Genomic DNA, 27,989 nt, shown 5'->3' with positions numbered 1-27,989 from the left:
GCGTGAGGACCCTGCTACCAGGTCAGCGCCAGCATGCAGACACCCCGAACGCACCACGCCTTGCAGGTCACGTGCGAGATTCCCTTTTGTACTTTGTTTGGTTCAAGGCAAAGCTGCAAAAACGAAGTTTCTGGTCCAGCAGGGAACTCTGACGATTGGCAAAAGTCAAAGTAGAAATTTCTTGAAATTAAGACTTTAGGAGCTGCCAGTGGAGAGCTGGGGGGAGAGGATCCCATGTCACACATGCACTGTTTGGCACCAGGCCTCCAGCAGGGCAGCAGCTCAGGGGCCCTTGTATGTTGAGGGCTCTTGAAAATTCAGAGTTAAATTGAAAAACACTTGCTTGGAATGTGGTAGTTTTCTAACCCATGTTTTTTCCAGTCTTCTTGTTTTTAAGTTTCTATGCACCAACTAGGTACGGCAGCAAAAAGGAAAAAGGAGAGACCATCCTCACCTCTGGAAGGCCCTCCAGCTGCCTTACAGTGGACAACCATCCTCTCTCTAAAATCTGAGAACTAGGTTCTTATCATCCCAGCAGAAATTCTTCCGGACCCACAAGGTCTATGTTTTGGGCTCAGAAATAGCCAACTGATGGCCGGCTGGGTGGGAAGGATCTGCCCGAGTCCTCTGTGGTGGTGACAGACTGGTTTCTGCATGGACACGCCTCCAGGACACACGGTGTCTGGTCACTGCCGCCAAGCTGAGCACCCCACAGGGGTCTTGTGCATTCACCTGCCGGGAGCTGGCAGCAGGGGCACAGCATGACAAGCGCGTGGGCCTTTCAGGGGAGACCTGACCCCACACACGGGACACAGCGCAACCTGAAATATTTTGCAACCATCCAACCTCCTGAACAACAGGCAAGTAGACATACACATTCCCGGGTTGGTAACGTGCCTGGAGAACCTCACTCTGTGAGTGAGGTTCTACCACTGTCACACACGTGGTCTCACTCGCTGGACGGTTCCGTTTTATTGTTTAAATGGCTGAGTTATAAATCAAGCTATTTGCAATAATTTCATAATTTTTAATATGCATGATCTGCAGTAACATTGTGACAGCTCCATACTTTGGATTGACACACAATACTTAGAACAGATTTATCATATTTGGTCTTTAGGTAAATAATAAATGTTTTAAAATTGCCTAAATATACCATTCTGAGCCATTTCATTCCATCAGGAAAATACAGGGTTTTTTTTCCTCTCTTAAAAAAAAAATTAAATACCAAAATAACTACATTTAAATAAATAACGTTATGATGATGACATTTAAAAATTCACAATAAGGCCAAAGCCCTCTTTCTAGTTGCCCAGCTGCTCAGCCCTGACCCCGAGAACACTCTGGAAAGGCGAGTGGTTTCCTTCCGGAGGAGCCTGAGCCAAGGCCTGGGTGCCTCCTACTTTCCATTCTCTCACCTGTGCCTCTGTCCTCTTGCTTCTAGTTTCTGTAGGAGAGAAGTCAGCCTTGGTGGATTCCGTTTCGAAGGGAGATGGAATTTCCTATCACAAATTAGAAAACGACCTAGATGTTTCCCATGCTTCACCGCAGGGTGCTTGCTTCTCAGGCCCTTATATTAACACGGAATTTCTGCTCAGCCCAGCAGCTGCTCTGGGTGCATAGGGCAGAGCTGGGGACAGCTGGTCAGACGGTGCTGACCCGGTGACGGCACCTAAAATAGTGGACAAGCCATCAAGAGAGCGGTGACATTGAGAGGGCGTGTGACAAAGGACTGAATTACCCCTCCTCCCCCCAATAAGTAGGAATAGTTCTGTTGTTTTAAACACACAATACTTAGGAGACTTGTTTTACTTAGAGTGGAAAATTATGCCAGGGACCAAGTCAACACAAAGAAACAACAAAAAGTAGCAAGAAAGAGAAACAGTTAAGTGCAGCCCGCAGTCCAGCAGTTCATCCATGCAGCCGGCCGCGTCCTGTCCGTCCCTCACCCTGAACTGGAGGAGTAAACGCATCCGCAGCTGCTCTGATGGAAAACGGGCAGTTGTCATCTCGTAGCTCCTCCTGATCTTTAACGGACAAAGTCAGTCCTCCCACAGGCGGACAGCAAACAACGAAAACAAACAGAACCACATTGTTGTTTTTTCTCCAAATGAAACCCACACTAAAGGTCCTGTGATTCCAAAGTTTCCAAGTAGAATGGAGTGATGTGAAATGCCAAAGACCCATTCTTTTGTAAAGAAAGAAAGTACACCCCGAATATTCTAGTTCCACGTGTGAACAAAATACTGTCTTCCCCTGCCAGCCCCGCGTCCTCTGAGCAGGTGGGGGCTCCTGCGCTGGCCTCCAGAGGCAGGCCTGTCTGGCCGATGGGCTGGCATCGGGCCTCATCCTCATCCTCACTCGGAAGGACCGAGTCTGCTTGCGGTTAAAAGATGAGCGCTGGGCGGAGACATTGCTGGCACCAGGCTTCCGTGTGTGGTTTCAAAGTTCAGGTGTGACTTCTGTCCTGAAGGAGTTGTAAGGCCACCCGGGTCTGTGTGTTCAGTGCTGACATGAAGTCCAACCGCAGGCCCTCTGCCCACTGAGAGGAGGCGCTCCGAGCGTCGGGATGGGCAGTGTCTCCTTTTGGCACCAGAGTTGACAGTAAAGTTAGAAAAGCTCTCCGGCCGCTAGTTCTGGATGCCCTTCTCCCTCGTGGCCGCTGGCGGCGTGTCCACACTCAGGGCGATGACGATGCTCTCGCCGTCTTCAGTCTTGACCCGCTTCAGCTCCGGCTGCTCTGATTGGTCTCCGTTCTGGCGCTTGGTCGGCAGGGAGGCCGATGCTGAGGCGTGTGTCGCCAGCATGTGCAGAGGACTCGCTGCTGCTGCAGAGAGACAGTGAGTCAGACCCCAGGCTCTGCCTATGTCAGCTTCTCCCTGTGACCTGCACAGCCCTGGATGGCCCGGGGGAAAGGAGCCTGGGCAAATAAACTGTATGAGTGACCTGCACAGCCCTGGATGGCCCGGGGGAAAGGAGCCTGGGCAAATAAACTGTATGAGTGTTGGTTACTTTTCTTAAGATACATTTTTTAAAAAATATTTTATTTATTGATTTCAGAAAGAGAAACATTGATGAGAGAGAATCATGGATTGGCTGCCTCCTCCATGTCCCACACTGGGGATCCCACAACCCAGGCATGTGCCCTGACCAGGAAATGAACAGTGACCTCCTGGCTCCTGGGTTGACACTCAACCACCAAGCCACACCAGCTAGCCTCTTAAGATACTTTAAAAAATATATATATATACACACACACATACATACATATATATGTATATATACATACACACACACACACACACATTTTTTTTTTAAATTGACTTTTTAGTGAGAGAGGAAGGGAGAGGGAGAGAACATGGTCTGTTGCCTTGATCAATGTTGACACACCCAGCCAGGGATTGAACCCACCACGTGGGGGTGTGCCCTGTTGGGGAACTGAACAGGTAACCTTCCCGTGCACGGGCCAGGGCTGACTATGGGTGTGTTTGGGAACAGCGGGCATCGTGTTTGTCACTTCGGAAAGTGTGCCTTCCTGACGGAACCTGGAGGAGGCTGAGGCTCAGGGTGAGGCAAAGGTGGCCCAACAGTAGACGGCTTTGCTGTTGTGGCCAAGGAGCCCGACCCCTCCATGCCGAATGCTCAGAACTTCACACCGGAGGGGGAGCAGGGCATGGGGCTCAGGCTCCCACCTCAACCAGGGCGCCCTTCCTCCTCGCAGGCCAACACGGGGGTCCCTGCTGGGCACGAGGGTCTCCTTCCCCAGGCTCTGTGCCATCGGCAAACTCCAGGCGGTGAACAGAAGGGTGGCTCCCCCGAGAAAGCACCGCTGCCTCTAAGGGAGAGGGCTGGCTGAGAGCCAGTGATGCAGCGAGAGCGCCTGGCACACATGACCTCGGGCAGCCGCGTCCACTGGGGGTCCTTGGCCTTCCACCCTCAGGCCTGAGGGCGAGGGGCCCCGCAGCAGAGGGCCTGGCCAGCATCACAGGGGCATGGAGAGGTGACCCTCTGCCCGGACAGCCCAGAACCCGTCCAGGGGGAGAGCGGCGGGAGGACGGCGAGCAGCCCCACAAGCTGCCAGAAACACTGAGAAAACTACCAACCAACATCCCTGACGAATACGGATGCCAATACCCTCCGCCGAGCTTCAGCAAACCCAGGTCGACGCCCGTCAAAGGCTCCTCGCCGTGAGGAACACAGGAACAAAGGGAAGAGCCACGGATCCCCCTCGTTCAGAAAAGCACTGGCGGGACGCAGCACCGTCATGACAAACTACGCAGCAAGCCAGAAGCAGGCGGGAAATTTCTCAGCATACTCAAGCCTCTACAGGACAGCCCTACAGCCAGCATCGGCTGCGGGCGAAAGCTGATGCTCCTGCGATGAGGAGGGCCCTCTGCGCTGCTCCCCGCCCTGTAGGTCCGGGCGGCCAGGACACAGGAAGAGGAAGTGAGGCTGTCTCCATGGACAGAGACATGTTTTACACAGAAAATCCAACCAATACAAACGAGAAAACAAACGCAGCAGCTTATGGGATAAGATCAAAACAAACCCACTGTATTTCTATACAGCAGCAACAAACAATTTAAAAAGGAAACAAAAAAAACAATTCCCCTGACGAAAATACCAAGACACCTCTGTCTCTTAGCTCAGAGCCAAGCTCCCTGTCTGTCTGCTCCGTGCACCCGATCAGGAACGGTGGACAGGGACACGCAGGCTTCAGCGAGGACACCCCAGGGGACACCTCCCAAGAGAGGTTCCACCATCCAAGCCTCAGGCTGCTTCTAGGCCACAGCCAAGTCCGCACGCAAAAGGGGGAGTGCTTCCTCTAGGCTACTCCAGACGCTCCCCCCCAGTCCCTGCAGGGGATCCTGAGAGCCACTCCCACGAGCACTCCGGTGTCTGCGGGGTTGGGGCTCCACCAGTCACACTGACTGACAGACGGGACGGACACTCGGACCGTGCCCTTCAGAAAGGAGGGGAGGGTTCCTGCTGCTTACCGTTGTTCACCTGGCCGTGCACGGCTGCGGGGATCGGCACCACGTGAGTCCCGTTTTGCGTTACAGTTTTTATCGGAAGCTGGTGCTGACCTAGAGGTGGCTGCGGCACGATGGTGACTGTCTGGACAGGGGTGGTCTGTGCCGTCTGGATGACCCGACTGGCAGTGCCCAGGGTGGCCTGGCTCAGCGCAGGAATAGGTTCCACTTTCACTGAAATAAAAAGAGCAGAAATGGCACCGACTGAACTGCGGGGCGCTGAGACCCTCACCAGCTAACAGGAAAGCCCGGTGGCTACCAGGCCTGCTGGCTTCTGGGCGGGGACAGCTGCCTCCGCGATGGCCTCGAGGCTCACCTTTCACTTCCCGGTGGTCTCCGTTCTCCTGTGGCTCCACTTTAGGAGGGGCCAGCACGGCCGTCTGGGCCACCACAGCCTGCCCGGCAACAGTGTACGTGTTCGCTGGGGCCAGTCCGGCCACGCTGGTGACGGACACGGTTGGGATCTGGTGGACAACGTGAACCGTCTGCACCACGGGATGCTGGGAGGTCGAGGTGGTCACAGGGGCAGCGACAGTGTAGGTGACGGGCTTGATGGCCGGGGGCAGCTGCCGCTGCACAGCGATTAACACGGGCTGACCAGACAGCGGGGAGCCTGCGGGGGGAGGAGCAGGATTGAGGCTGGTGTCCTGTGTCCCTCCCGCCCGTTCCCCAAACCTGACCACACACGGCTTCCGGACAGAACAGGGCAGGCCCTGTCCACCTGCAACAGCCACATCACTCCCGGTCATAAACCTCTGCTCTCTCCACCTTCCTCACAACAGCTCTTCCTATAGTTCTTTTCTCACAAAACAGTTTGGACACAGGATACGGGAGGAGGCTGCCTGCGGAGGGCCGACTGAGGGCCATGCTCCCCAGGCTCAGCCTTCCTCTCACAACCGAGCCAGGGAACGAGTGGTCGGACCCAAAGCCGCAGTGAGCCTGCCGCCAGCCTCTGCTCTCTCTGCTTTAGGCTGAATCAAGGCAGACACAGATGACAGGACCAGGCTGGTTGGGGGCCAGGAACTCCAATACAGCAAAGCGCACACTCACCAACCAACCAGGGACCAGAAAATTAGTAATTTGGACACACTTCCGTGTTTGTTTTTTAATCCCCATGGCACATATTTTTATTCCGCACTGTGACTTTATAAGTAAACTGCAAAATGCTCACCAATCATCAAATGGACTCTTTTTTGCTGCTTATCAACCAATGTCTAATGTGTAATTTTTTTTGGGGGGGGGGGGGTATTTCTTTTTCATAAATTTTTAAATGATAAAGCAACTAAGAAACAGCTTAATTCAAAATTCCTTCAGACATCTACACAGGGTCACCTGCAGGAATGCTCAGAGCCTGTAAGACGAACTCTCAGGGGCTGTGCAGTGTCAGGTACCAGGGAACCTCTTCCACTTCTCAACGAGCCGCTGCCCGCCGCCCCCGCCCCCCCCCCCCCCCCCGCCTGCCCTCTGCACGCCTCACCTGGTGCACTCTGGGCAAACCGTGCCTCCTGGATGGCAGCCAGCTTGGGCTGTGAGGCGCCAGGCTCGGGCTCCGGGGGGGCCGGCGAACCTTCCCTCGACAGGCTCTCGGGGGTCTGGGCGCCGCTGGAGTGAGCAGACAGCACTCCGGCGTGATTAGGAGAGGCGGGGGCACTTCTGTATGCCAAAGAGAAGACGGTTCGTAAAGGTCAAGCATGCCCGCGATGTCTTGTTTCTGAACAGTGTATTTTGCAAAAAAGAGGTGTCACTGGTCTGCTGCCAATTATCCCCATAATCTTACTTTCTCTGTGAGCGCTGTGCCTGAGACGGACACTCAGCGAAGACTCGCTTGTCTGTGCCAGGGTCACTGTGTACTGGGCGCTGCTGCCCACGCCCAGCGCAGGCCACACAGCCACAGAGGTGGACTGCCACGCTGTGTAAGCAGTGCCCACTGGCCAGGCAGCAGGCAGTGTACAAACTGGGGAGCTTCAGACTCATGTTGTCATTTCTTTTTTGTTTAAAAACAGTATCCATTAATGAAGTTAAAAACGTGTCATTTTAAACTCAGGCAATTAATATCGTATAATTTCATCCAGTTTAAGCAGCTACAAGGTAGCTTTAAAGAGCTTCCACAGTCCAAAGGAAAGGAAAACACAGGATTGGTCAATCTGAAATGATACATTGTGCCTCATCATATTACAATACTCAATGAGTTCAATGAAGCAGCAACTGCTACCTGGAAACGAGTTTAAATAAAACTTTACAAATAATCTGAATTGCTTCCAACCACTGGAAACAAAAACAGCGTCCAACACTTTGTTTTTCCAAATCCCCATCCCAACATTTAATCATAATGCATTTGGTACTTCTTTCATTTTCCAAAGGAAGTTTACCAACACATCGAAGGTAAATTACTGACCATTGAGTGAGGTCTTTAGTTTGTCTTTTATCCTTACCGAGACGAGAGCGGTCCCAGAGGGGTTCTAAAGCAAGGCACGCCCCTAGGCCGTCTTTTCCTAAAAGCCTGCTCTATTAATTTGCTTTCAGAAGCAGGATCTATCCTCCAGAATGAGCCTTTGCCTGGTTCTTCCTGGGAACGTGGTACTTTGATGAAATAACGATTCAGAGAGAGATTGTGGCGAATTGAATTCTATGAAACATAAAAAAAATACATAGAATTCATATATTTCTTTGCTGAGAAATAAAAATGTGCTTCATTTCAGTGCCCTGCACAGCAGAACCCTTGGTGCCAGGCTCCTGCAGAGGGCAGGGAAGTCTGAAAGCAGCTTGTGCTGGGGCACGGTCCCTCCCGAGAGAGCAGACAGGGGAGGCTGAGGGGCCCTCAGCAGGAGGGCAGGGAGCTATTCCACAAGGAAAGGAAAGAGTTAAATCCAAAGGGAAAATGTCAGTTTCCACCTTTTTTTCCAGGTAGGAAACCAAGGATATCACTATGGCCGTTTGACCTTTCCTGCCACCCTCACCTACTTAGTGACAACTGAGCCCAAGTAAGCCAATCCTTTAATACATTTTTTTAAGCACAGAAGTCACTTTCAGAAGCTGTCATAGCCATTTACAGTGAGTTAATCCAGTACCAAATATTGAGCCAAGCAGCACAGGAGAAAAACGAGCCCAAGGCTGAGAAGTGTCAGTGACACTGTCCCCGGGAGCAGAGTATCTGCAGAACTGTCTTCCTGCGTCTCCCTGAGCCTCAGTGACTGCATGAGGCCTGCAGGGAGCGCGGCCCTCCTCTCCGCCCATTCCCGCATCAAGGAGCACGCCCCCTGGTTGAGATTGATGCCCCCTGGTTGAGATTGACGGCTGTGGGCAAACTCCACTGCACCCTGAGGAACACCTGGCCCTGAGCTGGCCGAGAGCCCTGCACTCAGCTCGTTTCATGCATGCACATCAATGCTGACATGTATAATGAACACACTACCCAAGTTCCTAAATGGTAATAAAGTAAAAGTTTGGGCTATACAAACGTCACTTCTGAATTCCCCAATTAACCTTCTGCTAGAAATGCAGCCATGGCCTCAACTTCTGAATCGCCAGAGAGGGATCAGTAATCAAGACATGGCAAATACTTCGGCACACAATCCAAGTGCCCGTTGAAGGGTACCAGCCACAAGCCGTGGTAGAGACTGAAGGCCACGGCATCAGTTACTACACAGGCAACGTGAAGGAGCCAGCTGGGTGATGTGAGTTATGAAATTCCTATAAACAAATGTATATAATATTTATATTTTAATAACCGTAGATACTTGCTAAACTGTTTTACCATAAGCTTTAGCTGATAACCAGCCAAAACCTTTCAATCTTACCAAGACGAGAGCGGTCCCAGAGGTTCTAAAGCAAGGCACGCCCCTAGGCCATCTTTTCCTAAAAGCCTGCTCTACTAATTTGCTTTCGGAAGCAGGATCTATCCTCCAGAATGAGCCTGCAGAAAACCAAACCTGCCCCCTCAAAGACAAGACAGTCCTCCAGCCGTCCGCAGGCCTTTCAGTCTAGAAGAGAGGCACACGCCGAGCTGCGGCTGAGAAAGCACAGCCCACGGGGACACTCCGCACAACTGAGCAAGGCAACCTGGCAGCTGCTGCCTGGGGATGAGCTCCTCAGTGGTTCTGGAAACCGGCCGCCAAGTCCCAGGGCAGGACCATGCCTGCCCGTCACTGCATGGACCGAGGTGGGGTGGCCAGGTGCAGCTGCTGGGAGGGGAGGGACACGAGCACAGGGAGACCCTGGAGACCCACAGAGGATAGACCACGCTGCGGCTTCAACCCCTCCCGGCGAAGCACCTGCCAAGCAGGCTCCTAGGCCGGGGAGTGGCTGTGTTCTGTCCTGAAATGTACGAGGGCCCAGTCTGCACCAGAGTGGGGTCTAAACCGCTCTCCACCCTGACAACATCTCATTTTCCAGCCAATAACACTTTAGAAAATGTGACAAAGTGACAGGAGCGTTTAATGTAGACACAACAGGATGAATTAACTATGTTTCTAAACTAATTTAATAAGGCTTTTGTGATTTTTTTAAGAGAAGGGAGGGAGGGAGGGAGAGAGAAACATCGATTTATGGGCCCGGAGAGGTGGCACCTCTGCCCTGACACGGGCTGACTCGTGCCCGTGCCCCGTAGAGATCACACCCACAACCTTGGCGAAGTGGGACAGCACTCTAACCACCTGAGCTCCCCGGCCAGGGCAAAGTCTTTGTAATTTGATCAAACCAAGCTATCACACTGGGTCAGACTCCAGTGATACAGAAGTTGATACAGTGGTCACAGAAAACGCAGTTACTGACTTTAAAACTGAACTGAGGAAAAAGGTCTAACAATGAGCATGCTCTCTCCAAACCCCAACTGTGGCTGCTGCAGGGAACCCGGAACCACCTGCCCTCAGCTGACCAGGAGGAGAGGCACATGGCCACTCAGACTCGCTCTGCACTGTCCTCTGAGGTTCTTCCCACGCAGACTCTGTTCCTCAAGGGTCGTTTGTCCAGTGACCAACACTCAGCACTGAGCACTCCAGTGTGCGCTTTGCACAGAAAGTGCCTGTAAAGCGACTTAGGAACAGTAAACACACCCAGCACCTGCAGAGGAAGGGCCACGTGCCCAGGGGTGGGGGTGGGGGGGGCGCGAGCACAGAGCACGCCCTCGACAGGAAGAAACCAGCTCTGGTCCTTTCAGAAGCTGAGGGCCCCAGAATTCTCAGACTCTTCGTGGTCACAACAAACACCTCAACTTTGGGCTGGGAAGTTATAAATCATAACAAACATTTTGGGCCGAAACCGGTTTGGCTCGGTGGATAGAGCATCGGTCTGCGGACTGAAAGGTCCCAGGTTCGATTCTGGTCAAGGGCATGTTCATTGGTTGTGGTTGATGTTTCTCTCTCATTGATGTTTCTAACTTTTTATCCTTCTCCCTTCCTCTCTGTGAAAAATCAATAAAACATATATATATTTTAAAAAAGAAAAAGAAAAAGAAAGAAAACATTTTGGCACAAGTACACAAGAAGAAGCATGCCATCTCTCCAGACAGGTTCCTAGCTCATCTTGTTCTGCCCTAGAATTTCCTCTGGATTGATGAAGAAGTCCTGCCATGGATGCACAAAGCCAGAAATCAAGTCAGTGTGAAAGGCAGTGTGAAAGGGGGGTGGGCAGTGTCAACACCTCAGGAACCGATGCCCAGCCAGACACACACCGCACTCCCCCTCCCCACACAGCCCCGGGCCAGGACGCCACCTGGACACCCACATTTTAAAAAGAAGAAGGATCCCATTCTTTTCTAAAACAGGTTGCAAAATGGAAAGGACTTTGGTTGAGGAGGAGGAACGACCTGGGGGAGAGTTCTCACACGGGCAGACGATGGGAAGAGCACTCAGAGACTCTCCTGACAGAGAAGGGCACACGCAGCCAGGGCACAGCTAGGACCATGGCCTGTGGGAAGAGTACGGAGAGGGTGTGTCCTAAGGCAAAGGCAGGGCTGCAGCCCGAACCCCTTCCCGCTAAAGCAGCCGGAGGAGATGTGAAATGTCCCGGAGCGCCTTACACAGGCAAGAGACACAGTCACCTTTGGACCTTCACCTGTGCGGAAAAGACGTTTCGATAAAAACAAGCATTAATGACAGAGTTCAACAGAGGGGGGTCTGACAACTCACTCCCGAGACAGCAGCAACCGGGCAACAGGGCATCCACTCCCGTCGCCACGACCATGGCCCTGGTCCCTGGGCGCTCTTTAGCCAGAAAACCTTTTGATGCTCAGAAGCAGCTCTCATTCAAATGGATGTTTGGAAACACAGGGAAATACGACCGTAAGGGAAATGGTCCTTAATTCTGGCCAGAAACTCTCACTCCCATTAAGCCCAGCTGACTGGCTTTTCACAGCATCAGAATCCCGCACACAGGAAGCTGAGCTCCACAGCAGCCAGACGTGATCCTGCTTCTGTCAGCCCCGCTCCCTCCAAAGCCCAGCCTCGCCACCCAGCTACAATCCGATAAGTTCTGCAAGGTTTCATCAGGCAACTGCGAAGAGACCTGCCAGGTGGCTGATAGGGAGCCTCCCCTGTCATCCTCTCACTGCCACCAGGAAGGCCGCCCGTGTGAGCACCTTGGCCAGGAGGGAGGCTGGGTCCCACCATTAAAGACCCTGCCTGGCTAGGACCCTTAGCCGGAAGCACTTGGCTTGCCCTGAAGCCTGCTTTACTCACATGTCCCTCTGCAGGCGGAAGAAATCAGTTTTTACCTTCTGTTAAACAGAAAATGCCCCCCGACCCCACCCTTGCCTACATCATTTGGTTATGGTTCAACAGACACATTTGTCACAAGATCATTTACTCATTAAGCCTCAAAGAACTCTAGCCATTCCTGGTTACTTCATGAATTTAAAAATTATAAATGTGCATTTTTTCTCTCTCTCATTATGCTTTAACATTCTAGACTTCAAATTTACCCTTTTCTATACTGTCTGAATTATAGAGATCCTACTGTATATTACATACCCAGTAAATACACAACAGACACACAGAAAAAAACACCCCACAAGGTAAAGGTTTAAAAATGAAACTAAATTAAAAAGCTAAACCATGCAAATATTATGCACTGATTTCCAAGTGTCCTCTGAGGACACTGGTTCCAGACACCTCAGAAATGGGTTGAAGTGCAGGCGGACAGGCAGGTGGGCTCCCCACTTTAGCAGGCGATAGGGGGCATCCATGTTTTATGTCCTGGCCAACCGGGAAGATATCTTTGAAGAAGGGTTCCTCAGTAAAATAGTTTGAAAACTGTCTCTAGGCAAACTTCTAAAAGTGGGGTACTCAGCAGACAGAATGCATAAGGGAGACAACAATGCCGGATTCACTCCTCCATTTCAGACAGGACGTGACGGCCCTAATCAAAGAGAACCAGCAACAGGCCCGCCTCCCCGCCTCTCCGCCCGGTGGGGATCGTGACAGTGCAAAGGGCAGGCTGAGGGGCTTCAGAGAAACCATTCCTTCCACTCGGCACCAAGGGTCAGAAAAGGCGTGGCATTCTCCGAGAGGGAACGCCACCCCCTCACTCAGCACCTTCTCCCCTGGCCCAGTCACACCACCATGGCTGAGCTCCCATCTCAGCTGTGAATAGCCCCAAGAAAGCACTGGGTGAAACACTTCGTAACAAACTGGAATGGATTTACCTGCCAGCCCTTGTCCGCAGTCCGGTAGTATGGGTAGTTTTTAGTGATGTGGGTGTAAATTCCATTGAGGGTGAGCTGTTTATCAGGAGCCATTGTAATTGCTTGTACAATTAATTGTGCATAGGAATAAGGTGGCTTTGAATCATCCTGTATTCAAGTGGGGAAAAAACACACACACACAGTAATGAAGTTATCAAAACTTTTTACTAAATGTACTAAAATTTAGGATTCTTGGTGGTTTTAGTATGTGTGGTTTGTGTGCATACATGTGTGCACACACGCCACCTTCAGCTCTGGGACACAATGGACGTCACCCCATAAGGATGAAGGGTTCTCCTGTACCCCCATGTGCTCAGCTCTCAGCAGACCCACTCCCGCGAGCAGGCTGAGCAGTGACCAGTGAGCCCAGAGCCAGCCACGTCCACGCCGACGTGCACGTCACTGACAGACCACGTGCTTCCCCAAGGCCTGGTCAGGAGGCTACTAGACACGCAGGCCACACAGCAAGGGCGCCGTCTACACGATGTCCCCGGGTTCCATTTCAAGACTAGGAAACATTTACCTTTGGGCTGTCTCCACCCGAAGCTTCCTTTTCGTTTTCTGGCTGTGAGCTGTCAGCCATCAGATGGAGGTCAGAAGGGATCACGCGGCCCATTTTGTACCCTGAGGACCCTGCTCCCCGGGGGCTGGACGGGCAGGAGTTGGCAGCACTGTGGACGAGAAAGACGCCGCGTCAGCCTATCAGAGTGACCCTCACACCGTGCTTCATACCTGGTTCTGATTTCAGGGAAAACATCTGTGAAAGTAAGACAATGTCAGCATTTCCCATGGAAAATAACACTCATTCTCTGGGAAACTGAAGATCATCCCAACAAACGGGATTTATTCCACATGTGTCAAATCACATGATCACAAAGCAAACCCTCACAGGAGGGCTGGCCCCCTTCACCAGCGAGGAAGAGCAGCTCAGGTTGGTCCTGGAACTGACCAAAGACAGGCCACACATTATGTATGGCTCCAGCTCCAGCCTGGGGGAGGGACATAGCACAAGCTCTCCCTCCCACCAGGGAGCTGAGGACAGGCGGGAAGGACGTGCCTGTAGCCACCCAAGATGGTTAGGGCGAGTCGAGAAGGGGAGGGCAGCGACCTGCAGGGTCCCATGGCTGTTTTTGACCTGGCGCTCAGCTACTGTCTTCTATGAGCAAGGCACAACCTGAACACAGTGTACTGGGCTTCAGGTTCCACTGGGGACAGTGTACCCCAAAGGCACCCTCCTCCGCTGCACGAGGAGCCCAGTCTCTCTTGGGAAATCATGACGAACACAGTTTGTCACTTCACTGGGATCCAACTCATCAATCCAAAGTACAAGTCATCAGAATTTACATAAAATTGTAGCAGACTGAAAAGCCTCAAACTCCAAATGAAAATCTCAGACTTTAGACCAACGTGACAAGTAAAAGAACCGTAAGCAAAAACTAGGACCATCTGGGAAGCGTGTTTTATAACATCGGGAGCTGAGAGGGTCCTTGTGTGCTCCTGCTCACCGTGACTCACCGTGGCCTGGAAAGGACCAAGACTGGAGGAGAGCCCTCGCTGGTTTGGCTCAATAGATAGAGCGTCAGTCTGCAAACTGAAAGGGCCCAGATTTGATTCCGGCCAAGGGCACATGCCTGGGTTGTGGGCTTGATTCCCCAGTAGGCGGCCAATCAATGATTCTCTCTCATCATTGATGTTTCTATCCTTCTCTCCCTCTTCCTTCCTCTTTAAAATCAATAAAATATATTTAAAATAAAAAAAAAAGACTGGAGGAGAGGACAGAGATGCGGACACGGACCGTACATGGCCATCCCCGAGCAGGCCTGCGTACCTGATGGTTCCCGTAGGGGAGGGCAGGGGGCTGATGAGGTGGGCCATGGAGTCTGGAATGTTGATGGTCAGGGGCGAGATGTGGGCCTGCACGGGCTTCACAGGAGACTCGGGTGCCTCCTGCTTCTCCCTCTTCTCGCTGGACAGCGCAGTGAACGTGATCTTGATGTTTGTGCTCGGGAACCTGAACGTGCACCTGAAAAAGAGCCAGCGTCAGGGCCTGTGGCTGGACTAGAGGATGGAGTGCCCAACCTAGCAGGACACAGAGCCCACCTGCCCCAAATGCTCACGAGACCTGTCTGCTGGGGAGGAGCCCCTGAGAAGCCCACCTCACGTTATGAGCAGCTGAATGAACGAAACCACAAACCAAGCATTTATGACTTTAAAACACCAGTACAAACAAAAACTTCAGACCAGCCAAATAGGAAAGAAAGGAGACTCAAAAAAGACTCAAATACCACTCAATCTGCATTTTTTTTTAAATCCTCATCCGAACAAATGTTTATTCATTTTAGAGAGAAACATTACACCCTGACCTGGGATCAAACCCAAAACCTAGGCATTACTCCTTTTAAAATAAATGCACAAAATTGTTCAGTTGTTGAGCATGAACCTATGAACCAGGAAGTCACAGTTTGATTCCCGGTCAGGACACATGCCTGGGTTGTGGGCTTGATCCCCAGTGTGGGACATGCAAGAGGCAGCAGATCAATGATTCTCATCATTGATGTTTCTCTCTCTTTCTTCCTTCCTCTCTGAAATCAATAAAATAAAAATATCTAAAAATAAATAAATAAAAAATAGCCGAAACTGGTCTGGCTCAGTGGATAGTGTTGGCCTGCGGACTGAAAGGTCCCAGGTTCGATTCCGGTCAAGGGCATGTACCTTGGTTGCGGGCACATCCCCATTGGGGGGTGTGCAAGAGGCAGCTGATCGATGATTGTCTCTCATCAATATTTCTAACTCTCTATCCCTCTCTCTTCCTCTCTGTAAAAAATAAAATATATTTTAAAAAATAAGTAAAAAATAAATGCATAAATCCATTTTAGGTCAGAAGATTTAAAGCAGACTTTAGTATCCTTACTATCCATTATTCCTTTCAAGATAAACATACAAGAATAATTGGGTCACTAAGCACAGACAATTTTGTGACTTTCTTATTTAAGAAAAATCACTCCTTTTACTTAAAAAACTATCAGCTTTTTCACTGAGCAAGCAAAAGCCAGACATTAAATTTGGGGAGAAAAGGTTTATAATTCAACACTCTTGTTTACCTTCAATATAGCTTCTTTGCCATGACTCAAGTATATTAAAAAAAAAAAAAAAAAAAAAAAAAAAAAAAAAGCAAGCCAAATGCCTTCAAAGAATAAAAGTTAAAAATAGCTCCACAGATTCATGGTCTCAGAGCCTGCATTTCACACCCAGTTACAAGCACCTGATTCAGGTTATATTTTTAAACAACCAAAGACCAGTGATGGTGTTCAGCTGCTCTGCCCACCACCCTGTCCCACTTGGATGCTCGCCAAGGAAGGATCCAGCACATGGTCCCCTGTACTCCCGGCGACATCGTCAGGTGATACTGCCCAACTCTTAGTTGGGGCAGGAGACCTCTCTCAGCAAAGTTGGGGCCTCCCTGCCATCAGGCCCTGCCCCTGGCTTCCCTTAGAGGCCAGTCCTCCACCACAGCCTCAGTGGACAGAACAGAACCAATTCAGATCAGTAACAGTATTCAGAGAAGCAGCGTGGACAAGGATGAATGAGGAGAGGGCGAGTCCGAGGTCCTGGAGGAGGAGCAGCAGCTCCCACAGAAAGGAACACTGATGTGGACATGACACAGGACGGCAGCTGGGGGCAGGGGGGCGGGGGTGGAATGCAGGAGGCTTCAAGCTCCGGGGCCAGCCGCCTGTCAGCACCTGACTCCACATCCCCATCCTAAGGCCTTGCCTTCAGGTAGCCTCTGTGCCTAAACAGGTCCACAGTCCCTTGTTCACATTTTCCAAAAAGCATAACAGCTCCAAAAAAGCTTGACCTGAAATCAGATGACAGCCAATTCTGACCTGAACCGAGGAGCTAATTATAGCCTTTAATTATCCCACTTAGAATATGCATGTGTTGTGCCACACTGGATGACAGGGTGCTGGGCGCACACGCACTGTGCTACTTTCAAAACCTGAGACTCCACGGCTGCCGGGCTTCAGACGGGTCCTGTCTATGCACTGCCTGCTGGTGCCTTTCCTTCAGAATTTCTCCAGAAATATTCTGACTTGTACAAGAGGAAATCAGATGGCTTACTTAAAAAATGATTAATCCACTGAGCCACTGTCCAGAGTAGAATCTCGATTTGTACGTTTGTTGTTGTCATCAATGGGCAGTAAGTGCACATAAAAATTTAAAGCCATCAGACTCCTCCTGCCCACAGCCTTCCCAAGACTCCCGGCTCTAACAGCAGCTCAGAGTGGACCCAGAACCATTCACACAGACACTAAGCCAGCGAGAGAAGCTGCCTTGAGAGGCAGGCCCTGGGATCCAGCAGACAAGCAGCACCTGCCGTTTTCCCAGCCCCGCCTCCCAACTGGCACACCCACGGAGGCCCTCACAAAATCTCCAAGGAAAAATGTCCCATTTATACACAAAAACGCTCTTTTCACCTACTGCCTTCTTGGTAACTAGAACCCCACTTTCCGTCACGTCTTATCTTCAAAAATTTAACCCCACTCCATAAATGACCAAACTGCAATGTGTCTTGTTTTTAAATAACATTTCACCAGGAATCCTGACACCTGCAACAAATGGCTGGATCTGGAGAGCACCATGCTGAGTAAAGCAAGCCAGACACAAAAGGGCAGACACGCACGATTCCACATGAGGTCCCTAGAGTAGCCTGACAGGTGGCAGCAGGGAGCACAGTGGTGGGTGCTGGGGCTGAAGGTGGGGGTGAGGAGCTAGGGTTTCATGAGGACAGTTTCAGTTTTATAAGACGGGCACTGGAGATGGCGGTGATGGAAGGCTCCACTGAGCTGTGCACGTCAATATGGCAAATACCATGTTGTGTATTTTACCACAATAAGACAACACTTTTAAAGAGCACTTACAAGTGTGTCTGGAACATAGGTAAGCACTCTTAAATCTTAGCTATTGTTTCTTTCTCTTTTTTTGTTAAAGACATTCATCAAGGGAATGAGAAGACAAGCCAGCCTGGGAGAAAATATTTGCGAAAGATATCCGGATCAAGGTCTGTTACCTAAAATATGAAGAGAACTCTTACAAGTCAAGAGGAAAACAACCCAATTTTAAAATGAGCAAAAGACAGTGGCTGAGCGACAACCAATCAACCAGAAGGTCATGGCTGGTCAGGGCACAGGCCCAAGTTACGGGCTTAATCCCCAGTGTGGGCTGTGCAGGAGGCAGCCAATTAGTGATTCTTTCTCATCATTGATGTTTCTCTCTCTCCCTTTCTGAAATCAGTAAAAATGTATTTTTAAAAAGAAAAAGAAAAAAGGAGTAAAAAACCTGAACAGATACCTCACCAGACACCCTGGGCTGACCCCTAGGCAGTGCCAGCCTGACGCAGAGCACAGACCCAATTTGCAAAGACTCAGATGGAAGAGCTCCTGTATTCGAGGAAACCTGTCAAAACACTGGCTGAAATAAGCTATGAAACAGGACTTCAGGGATCACACTGTCGAGGACAGTCTTTGCAATAAGTCTGGGAAAGTCACTAGATACAAAGGACTCCTATGGCCTTCAACCAACAACAAACAGCAAACCCTAGGAAGGACAATCTGATTTCCAGAGCTATTCCATCATAAAAGTCAAATATCCAGTTTCCAACAAGGAAATCACAAAACATAAGCAGGAAAGTATGGCTCAGTCAAAGGAACAAAGCAATTTAACAGAAATCTGAAGAAGGTGAAACATAGGACTTGCTAGTCAAAGATTTTAAAACAACTGTGTTAAATACGTTCAAACAGCTCAAAAAAATCACAAAGAGCCGGGACCGGTTTGGCTCAATGGATAGAGCGTCGGCTTGGGGACTGAAGGGCCCCAGGTTCGATTCTGGTCAAGGACATGTACCTTGGTTGCGGGCATATCCCCAGTAGGGGGTGTGCAAGAGGCAGCTGATCAATGACTCTCTCTCATTGATGTTTCTAACTCTCTATCTCTCTCCCTTCCTCTCTGTACAAAAATCAATAAAATATATATTTTTTTAAATCACAAAGAACTAAAGAAAACAGGAAAATGATATACGAACAAGACAGGAATATAAGGAGAAATTAAAAGAAGGAATGAAACAGAAAGTAGAGTAATTAAAATGAAAAATTCAGCATAGGGATCTAATAGCATATGTGAACAAGCAGAAATAAAAACCACAAACTTAAAGTTATCAAATCTGAGTGAAAAGAAGAGTGAACAGAGCCAAAGGATTCATGGGACATTAGCAGGCAGACCAACAACATACACTAGAGCAGTGTTTCCCAACCTTCTCTCATGATGAGAATCACCTGGTGGAGTTGTTAAAACACAGATTCCTGAATCCCAACTAAGAAGTGCTAAACTAGAATTTTTGAGAACATATAGGTAAAATTGCATACCTAACTTAGTGCTCTGACTAGTTAAGTATACAATTTTACCTATATGTTCCCAAAAATTCTAGTTTAGCACTTCTTAGTTGGGATCCGGGAATCTGTGTTTAACAACTCCACCAGGTGATTCTCATCATGAGAGAAGTTTGGAAACACTGCTCTAGAGTCTAGAGCACATGTGTCAAACACAAGGCCCGCGGGCCAAATCCGTCCCGCCAGGCCTTGCAATGTGGCCCGCACCGCGCTGTCATCACTGCACTCCGCTGCGTTTCCATCACAATGACAGTTTATGACTGTTCAGTAAACCATTCGGCCCGTGATTTAGGCTGGATTTTAGATTTTGGCCCCTTCTCTGATTGAGTTCGACACCCCTAGTCTAGAGAATCACAAGGTGTAGAGAGAAAGGGGCAGAAAGGATATTCGAGAAAATAACAGCTGAAAACTTTCCAAATGAAAGACAAGAACCTACACATCCAAGAAGCTCAAGAAACCCCAAGTTGAATAAACACAACACCCTCCTATTGAGACATTATGATTAAACCATCAAAAGACAAAGAGAGAATTTTGAAAACAGCAAGAGAGAAGTTAACTTCTCATCTATAAGGACTCTCCCAATAAGGTTAACAGATGGATTTTTTCATCAGGAACAAAAAGAAAAAACCTATCAACCGAGCGTTACATCTAGGAGACCAGGCAAAGTGGGAACAGAAGACTCAGGAGGAATCAGGATGGGCGATTTAAACTACATCTTCTCCCTTGTAACTCCAACAGCTGCAAAAACTGATGGGCACCATCCTAACATCCTCCATTGTTTAGAAATGGAAAAACTATCAATAGCATTTTTAAAACATCACCTTTGCACTCAAAATGCTATTATATTCTGAAAACACCAAACAAACAAAACAAAAACACAAAAGCCCAAAACTAAGTTGGAAGTAAGCCTCCAATTTACTCGTATAGGGTTTCCTGTCTCCTGTAGAGTAACTGTTTCAAACCATAGGAATGAGTGCCTTACACACACCCTGGTGTATAAAGGTTCATGAGCAAATTCAAAAATCCTCATAAAAACTGGGACCGAAGTGCCAGAACTATTCTTCATTTTCCACAAAAACCTTTCTCCTCAGCAGAGCCTTTTACAACAGAAAACTCTGCTGTTGCTTTAAGAGCCTCACCTTCTGGAAGATGACCACCAGCTATCCATGAGGCTCTGCTGAGCTTCTGCACCTGCGGCTCCAGGTGGTCCCTGCGGGTCAGCAGGGGAAGGAGAGAAGGGGAACAGGCGCCGTGTCTGACTGGAAGCCGGTCTCTCGGTGACCGGCATGAGAGGATGCTCCCAGAACAGTCATGTCCTAATCAGCAGTCAGTGGGCACAGGTTTTGGCTCTGAGCCACGTCTAGGACCTGGTCCCCCCTGGGAGGAGCAGCAGGGGAAAGAGCTGAGTGAGCAGAGAGCCTCGCAGCGAAAGGGGCTCCCGGACCCATCACTCCTAGGCACCCCCCAGCAACTCCCCTGCCTCTAGCCCTGCAGGGGAGCCCCAGAAAGAAACCTTGGCCCAGCTTCCAAAAGCGTATGTGGTTCTCACACATCAAAAAGGCCGTTTAAGAAAACAGTGCACTGTAAAGGGCAAAGCTCTACGATGGACCACTGCGATGAACACTGTCCCTCCCCTCAGTTTCCTGACGGAGCCCAGGCAGAGCGCCCTTCCTCTTCCCCAGAAACAGGAATGTTTGTGATGAGCTGACAGGTTGGAAGGAGCCTTGGTGAGGGTGGGTGGGCGCGCGCGCGCACACACACACACCCACCGCGATGGACCTCTCCAGGCCTGGCTGCCAGCTGACGCCGACCACATCACATGCCTGTCACCCTGGGTCCCCACGGCCCTCCACCCCAGGACACGGTGATGGACAAACCCATGTCGAGCAGGGGCACAGGCACGGTGCTAATTGTGTCCCATGATGACAGGCAGTTATGATCCCATGTCACCGGCGAGGGAACTAGAACGCAGGCAGTCCAGCTCCAGAGCCATCCTCACCGCGTCCGGATACAGTGAGTGGGCACACAAGTCCCACCACGCAGGCTTGTTCCTCAAAACGTGTTAGGAATTCAAATGATTTAAACCTCAACCGTCTTAAACTACTCATTAAGTGAACATTAAAATGAACAGTTTTACCCCCGGAAGAACTACTAAACACTCAGTGAAGAAGTAAGCTGGTGGTGGTTGTTTCTAACTTAGTCAAGTAACAATTGTGCTAAAATAGCTGCGCGGTGTCCCCCGATCTCTACAAACCAGTGATAAAAATTATATCCGTTTGTCAAAGGAAAGCATGCTGCAGCTTTTAAAGAAAAATGCATAGTGGTCACTAAAATATTGTAGTTAATTTGTACCCTGAGACTTCACAGTGCAAAGCTCCTCGGCCCCTCTGCTGTGTGCACCTGCCTCCACTTGTGAGTCCCAGCGTCTGCCTCCTGAAACCCATTCTCAGCTCTGCCAACAAGCTAGTCAGAGTCTCAGGTCATAAAGTAAAGGGGTTCAGCCAACCCTACAACCCAAGGGCACCACTGATGCAGAGAACAAGCTGACGGCTGCCAAAAGCAGGGGGGCCGGGGGAGAGACGTAAAAAAACACTTAAGTGAATGAACAAAGGAAAAGGCCCCCTAGTGGCTCTGGCTCTGTCGGGTCTTCAAACAAGACACCCCATTTAATCTTCCTCTCCTGGGAACTCTGCCTCCTTCACACCTCGTCTGTGTCCGCTCCCTTGCCATCTGGGCCTCTGCTTCATCTCTCAGTGGTTCCCTCGCCTCTGCACACTGGCCATCCACAGGGTCTCCACGCCTCCTACCCAACCTCTCCGCTTTCCTTACGATGCCACACCCACCCCACAGACCCTTCTTAACCCACTGCCTCCTCCATCCCCACCTCACAGGCAGCCTCCTTCCTCGTCGTAAACGTCCAGACCGCTGTGCTGCAGGGCGCTGTCCTTTCCTGAGACCGCTCCTCTCCGCAGGCCCCCCATCACTGCCCTCTTTGTGGTCTGCTGTTCTCTGGGAACCTCAGTTCTGCCCCATCCCTGTTTCTGAGCAAGACCCAGCTTGTGAGTTCCTGGAGCTCCCCCGGAAAGCTCCGGAAGCCACTGTCCGTGGCCTCTTTCCAGTCCCACCTCACAGGACACCACCTCTAACTTAGTGAGAAAGTCTGCACGTGTGACATCACCGAGCATGACCTGCAAGCTAAAACTCGCCACATCGAAAAGGCGGGGCTGCTGGATCACTGACAGCTCGTTTAGCCTAGGAACACGGCCACCCTTCAAAATAAACAGTGGCACTTCTGCATGTTAAATAGTCTGGAACAATAATAAATCCAACTTCTTCTGTTTAGGTTGGCTACTAGATACTGTAGGATCTTATTGATAAAAAACGTCAAATTCAGTCGACATCTCAAAGTATGAACAATTGTTAAAGAATTGCTTATTACTTATAAATTATACTTTGCTTGCTACCATGGCAACAAGAGTAACAACACACTCAGACATTCCTGTCCAACCAATCTAGCTACAACACTTCACTGCTCACTCAGCCCCAGACCAGGTCCACAGACAAAGGTGGAGCCTGTCCTCAAGAGGACAGTCTTCATTCTGTCTCTGCCGCTCTGAAAGCCGATCCCCCACCAGCCCCGGCAACCCTCGGGCTCCACAGCTCGCCCCAGGCTCCTCCAGCCAGAATTCACCTTCTCCAGCTGCCTCCAGCCCCCCCACGCCCACAAGGCCACCTCAACCTGCCCATGCCCGGGTCACCCAGGGCTCCCCACCGTGCTCACACCAGTAACTCCTGCACCTCCAGCCAAGTCAGACACTCTTGGGGATAAAACGATGCTTTTCTTTTTATCTTAGCCCTGCATACGTTGTGGAAATCACTTGTTTTCTGGAAAACCACAGGCCCTGGCATTCTTGTACATAACTCTCATCTCTGCCATCCCGCCCTCTCTCCACACACGTGCGTGTACACACACACACACACACACACACACACACACACACACACGTGCACTGCTCCATGCTGGCACAGGGCTCACCAACCACTGCGGAAGAGGTGCTCCTATTCACATCTTACTCAAACCATTAAGAATACTCATCACATCCTCATCTTTATTCCCCCCAAATTAGTACATTTGGTATTTTAATAATTCTTTTTTTTTTTAATATATTTTATTGATTTTTCAGAGAGGAAGGGAGAGGGATAGACAGAAACATCGATGAGAGAGACACATCGACCAGCCGCCTCCTGCACACCCCCCACCGCCAGCAACCAATGTACATGCCCTTGACCGGAATGGAACCTGGGACCCTTGAGTCTGCAGACCGACGCTCTATCCACTGAGCCAAACCGGTTTCGGCTACATTTGGTATTTTAATAAAATGATGAAGCACAGCCGAAAACGGTTTGGCACAGTGGATAGAGCATCGGCCGGGTTCGATTCCAGTCAAGGGCATGTACCTTGGTTGTGGGCACATCCCCAGTGGTGGGTGTGCCAGAGGCAGCTGATCGATGATTCTCTCTCATCGATGTTTCTAACTCTCTATCCCTCTCTCTTCCTCTCTGTAAAAAAATCAATAAAATATATTAAAACAAGATACATTAAAAAAAAATGAAGCACAATTTAAGCCTAAACTACTCATATACTCTACTCTGTATGTAAATGTTTAATACTAACTACAAAATGTACATTCATCTTAATGTTGGAATTAGAATAAAATCCTTGTCATTAAAGTAACAGACCAACCATGGGGTGTCCTACTTTTTAACTCCACAGTGACTGTCAATTCAGTAGGCGAATTTGAAACAATAGGATATCCAACCTCTGCAGAACTGCTCCACATTACCTGTGCTTTCAAACTTACACAATTTGATGTTTTAACTTCAAAGAACTTGTAGCATAAAAATGAGTTTAATTTCAAGAATTTTTAAAAGTTTGTCTACATTTAGCTAGTGCCAACAGTCTTTACCCAATTAATTCCATCAACCTGTACTGTTACCTCCCTACAATAAAAACCCTAAAAATGATGCCTTGCAAAAAGGGAGCTGCTGTCAAGTCTTACAGTCACCCACTTATTCGTGTTGCAAATGCAAAACTCTCTTCTCTGGAAAAGGAGCACCCCCTGGGTGGGCAGAGGGGCCTGGGCCCAGGTCTGCCCACCCCACTCCACCCCACCCACCGCTTTCTGAGTCCTCTCTCTGCAAGGCTCACCTGCCTCTCAGAAAGTATGAATTCCGCTCTCTCACCAAAAGGCCAAACTACTTCCATGTTGAGCATGTCGACACGAATGTTCTGGGCAGAGAGGTAACAAGAATTCTCTTTTAAAAAAAACTTCAACCTCCTCAGAGTGAAGACACAACATCCTGACTGTTGTGACATGGTCCTTGCGAACAGCACACCCCACACCTCGGTGCCGGGCAGCGCTGTGGGCGGAACAGCTCCCATCGGGCCGGGAAGGCACGGGCCGCGTCCCAGGCTGCCCGGCATCGCACAGCACACGCCACGGAAGCCAAGAGCGGCTAAAAGCAGTGACATCCCGCCTGCGGACAGGGGCTCCCCTCGCCACCGTCAGCCCGGACCCCTGAGGAGTGACGGCGCCCCCCAAGAGCAAGGGGCTTCCAGGCAGGTGACTCCGTGGAACCACAGGCCCGAGGGGGGCGAACGGCGAGGCAGGACGACCTTCCCGGCAGCTCCCAGCTCCCTGGACGAACGCAAAGCACCTGACTTTTAGGAAGTCGTGTCAAAAGTGTCCCCTTTCCCCGAAATTCCAAGGTGCCGGCGGAAGACCTAAAAACGCACCATCTCCAGGCTGCGGGACGCGGGCGGGCCTGGGGAAAGGGGGACCCGCAGCTCGCAGATCACGCTCTCGGAGTGACTCACTGCCAGAGCCTGCGGAACGGGAAGGAGTGACAGGACCCCGGCCCCGGGCAGGAAAGAAAATGCAGTTTTCGTCCTGGCAGTTCCACCGACTAGCTTAACGTTCTGCCTACGCGCTGGCTGTGAAAAATACATGCAGACTCCCACCACACGCAGAGGAGCAACAACAACAATAATAATAATAACCAACACCCCGGACCCACGTGCACAGGTGCCTAAGCCTGAAGCCTGAGCTTCTGGGGGCGGACGGGGTCGCCGGCTGCGGCTGCACTCAGCGCCCTGGTGAGCCGGGTGCACGAAGCCGGGGTTGGGGTCCAGCCGGTGACGGGTGGGGGTCGGCCGTGGGTGAGAGGAGGGCGGCCGGGCGCGGGCCGCGGGCAGGATGGGCGGGTCGGGGTCGGGGTCGGGTCCTCCCGGGGGGCGCGCCTCGGGCCCGGCCCCCACTCACACGCGCGGCAGCTGCAGCGGCGGCGCCCCGCGCCTCTGGAACACGCCGTCCACGAACACGCCGTTCTTGCCGAGGCAGCGCAGGTAGAAGTCGCCGCCGGCGTCGGGCCCGGGCTGCGTGGAGGAGTCGGGGGCCGCCCCGCCATGGCCGCCGCCCGGGGGCGTGAAGATCTCCAGGTGGCGCCGGGAGATGAAGCTCGAGTGGCCCATGCTCACGTCCACCGAGCCCTGCGACGAGTTGCGGCCGATGGTCACCGAGCGCTTCTTCATCAGGTACTCGAACTCGCGGCCCTCGAGGCGCGCCACGGCCCAGCCGCCCGGCGGGGACCCGCCGCCCGCGCCGCCGCCGCCGGCCCCGCCGCCCGCGGGAGGCCCGCCCGCGCCCGGGAGCGCCGCGGCCGCCGCCATGGGCCTGCGCGGGCCGGCGCCTTCCGCCGCCGCCGCCACGGAGCTGAGGCCCAGCGAGGCCGCCGGCCGGCGAGCGACGAGCGGCGGCGAGGGGCGGGACACGCGCGGCGCGCTCGTGCGGCGCCGGGCCGCTGACGGACGGGCGCGCCCGCCTATGGGGGCGACGCACGGCAGTGGGGCTACCGGCGGCAGCCAATGGCGAGGCACGTCGCCCGGCGCCGCACGTCCCGCCGCGACGCCCGACGCAGGCGGCTGGGCGGCCCGGAAAACCTGGGGCGGAGTGGAGTGGCCCGGGAGCGGGGAGCGGGGAGCGGCGCGGGGCCGGCGGGGCGGGGGCGAGGGCCGGGTCAAGGTCGTGCGGGCGGCTGGGCTGGGGCACCTGCTCCGGGGCAGCGGCTCGGTCGGGTCGGACGCGCCCGCCCATGGGCTGCAGCGCCCGCGGTCTCTGCTGTCACTGCAGAGCCTCCAGCGGCGGGCACTGCCCCCTGCGAACCAGCGGCTACCGTCTGAGACCATCCGCACTGACGGCTTCCACGTTGTCAGGTCTGGCCGCCGTTACAGTGACCGGCAGGCGCCCCGGCATGGAGAATGTCGTGGTCCGGATGTTCCGTAGCCAGTGAAAGCCCCGCAGACGCGCGTGGGCGCCTGGGACACGCTCCGGACCGGGGCGCAGCGCGCACGGCGGCCGGTCCGCGGGCGCCCTCCCTGCAGCAGCGAGCAAGCCAGGCAGCCACGTCCCAGGGTGCAGCCGCGGGGTGTGTGTGGGGGGGGGGGGGGGGAGGGACACCAGAGGACCAGAAGGAAGCCAGCCTGTGGAGCGGGGTGCCTGAGGGGAACAGCCACCAGCAGATGCTCCCGAGGGAGGCGGTGTCGCTGTGGGAGCTGCAGACAGGAGTGGAGACCCCAGACCCGAGTTTTACAAAGCGTGTGGTTTCTTTTGTTATTTATTTATTTATTCATTATTTTTATTGGCTTTCAGAGAGGAAGGGAGAAGGAGCCAGAGACAGAAACATCAATGATGAGAGAGAACCATGGATCAGCTGCCTCCTGCGCGCTCCACACTGGGGATTGAGCTCACAGCCCTGACATGTGCCCCGGCCGGAATCGAACCGTGACCTCCTGGTTCATAGGTCAGTGCTCAACCACGCTGGCTGGGCAAGGCGTGTGGTTTTATCCAGGAGAGGTGTCCTGAGCACCGGACACATGCAGACACAGGTGTGGGGAAAGAGGGCCTGCCTGGGGGTGTGAGTCTGGCTGGAGGATGTGGGAATACAGATGCAGCGGGTGCTGTAAGGTGGGGTGCGGGACCAGACGTGGGCAGGAAGGCCAGAGGAGGAGGAGGAGGTATGTGACCTGAGCCCTGAAAGGCCAGAGCCAGGGAACACAGTGGCACGTGGGCAAACAGCAAGGACAGTGACCAGACGAGGGAATATTCTAATCCTGTCGTGTCCACGGCAGGAGAGCCCAGGAATGAGGGTGGGGGCATTCACCAGGGAGCCTTTCGAGGGCTTGCTACATACACGCTGGATTCTGCGTTAAGTGAAGCGGGCACCAACTGCGTTAAGTGAAGCGGGCATCTCCAGCGACGAGTAACATGATCCAATATAACTTTTAAAAAGATGAACCTGCCCAGCCGGTGTGGCTCAGTGTCTCATCATTGATGTTTCTGTCTCTTGCTCCATCACCTTTCCTCTCTGAAATCGATAAAAATATACTTTAAAAAACAACAACAAAAAATAAAAAACACACACAAAAAAAAACCCACAATGACACAAAGCTCATAATTAGCCACTCTGAGGCCTGGGAATATTGCAGACCAGTCCCTGCAGCCAGACACCTGAAACCTCTGAAACCCCCTGGCTCTCACAGGAGAGGTTTGGCCAAATTGGAAAGCAATCCTAAAAGTTTATGTGGCTTTACCAGGAAGAATGCAAAACTGACAGTCTTTTCCAAAGTATTAATACAAGTCAAAATGCGACCCGCCTGCAAAGACTGGATTATCTCCCTGTTCACTCTATCAAAAGTTCTACCAAATCATTGCCGCATCAAATCTGCACCCAAAAAATTAGGAAAAGATATGAGTACTAATTAAGGGTTAATTAGTA

At 51.7% G+C, this 27,989-nt stretch overlaps 1 protein-coding gene across 4 annotated transcripts; it reads right to left on the bottom strand.

Annotated features, from left to right (window-relative positions):
- Positions 1-1,013: 1,013 nt before the first annotated feature.
- Positions 1,014-26,415, bottom strand: FOXK2 (forkhead box K2). Of its 4 annotated transcripts, none has more exons than XM_036412236.2 (9): positions 25,478-26,415; positions 14,540-14,734; positions 13,235-13,382; positions 12,673-12,819; positions 7,466-7,659; positions 6,511-6,686; positions 5,350-5,646; positions 4,998-5,207; positions 1,014-2,827 (listed from the first exon to the last, which is right to left on the bottom strand). In XM_036412236.2, exons 1-9 carry the CDS (start codon positions 26,398-26,400, stop codon positions 2,631-2,633), a joined length of 2,487 nt encoding a protein of 828 aa, XP_036268129.2. In that variant the 5' UTR covers positions 26,401-26,415; the 3' UTR covers positions 1,014-2,630. The 4 variants fall into 4 exon arrangements, with proteins under 4 accessions (XP_036268129.2, XP_036268130.2, XP_045428209.1 ...); XM_036412237.2 differs by having other exon boundaries at positions 1,014-2,824; XM_045572253.1 differs by having other exon boundaries at positions 5,088-5,207.
- Between the last annotated feature and the right edge of the window lie 1,574 nt (positions 26,416-27,989).

This window comes from Pipistrellus kuhlii, unplaced genomic scaffold (assembly GCF_014108245.1).
Source record: "Pipistrellus kuhlii isolate mPipKuh1 unplaced genomic scaffold, mPipKuh1.p scaffold_m20_p_44, whole genome shotgun sequence".
NCBI lineage: Eukaryota > Metazoa > Chordata > Mammalia > Chiroptera > Vespertilionidae > Pipistrellus > Pipistrellus kuhlii.
The sequence above is the reverse complement of the archived record's forward strand: the minus strand, read 5'-3'. Positions and strand labels throughout refer to the sequence as shown.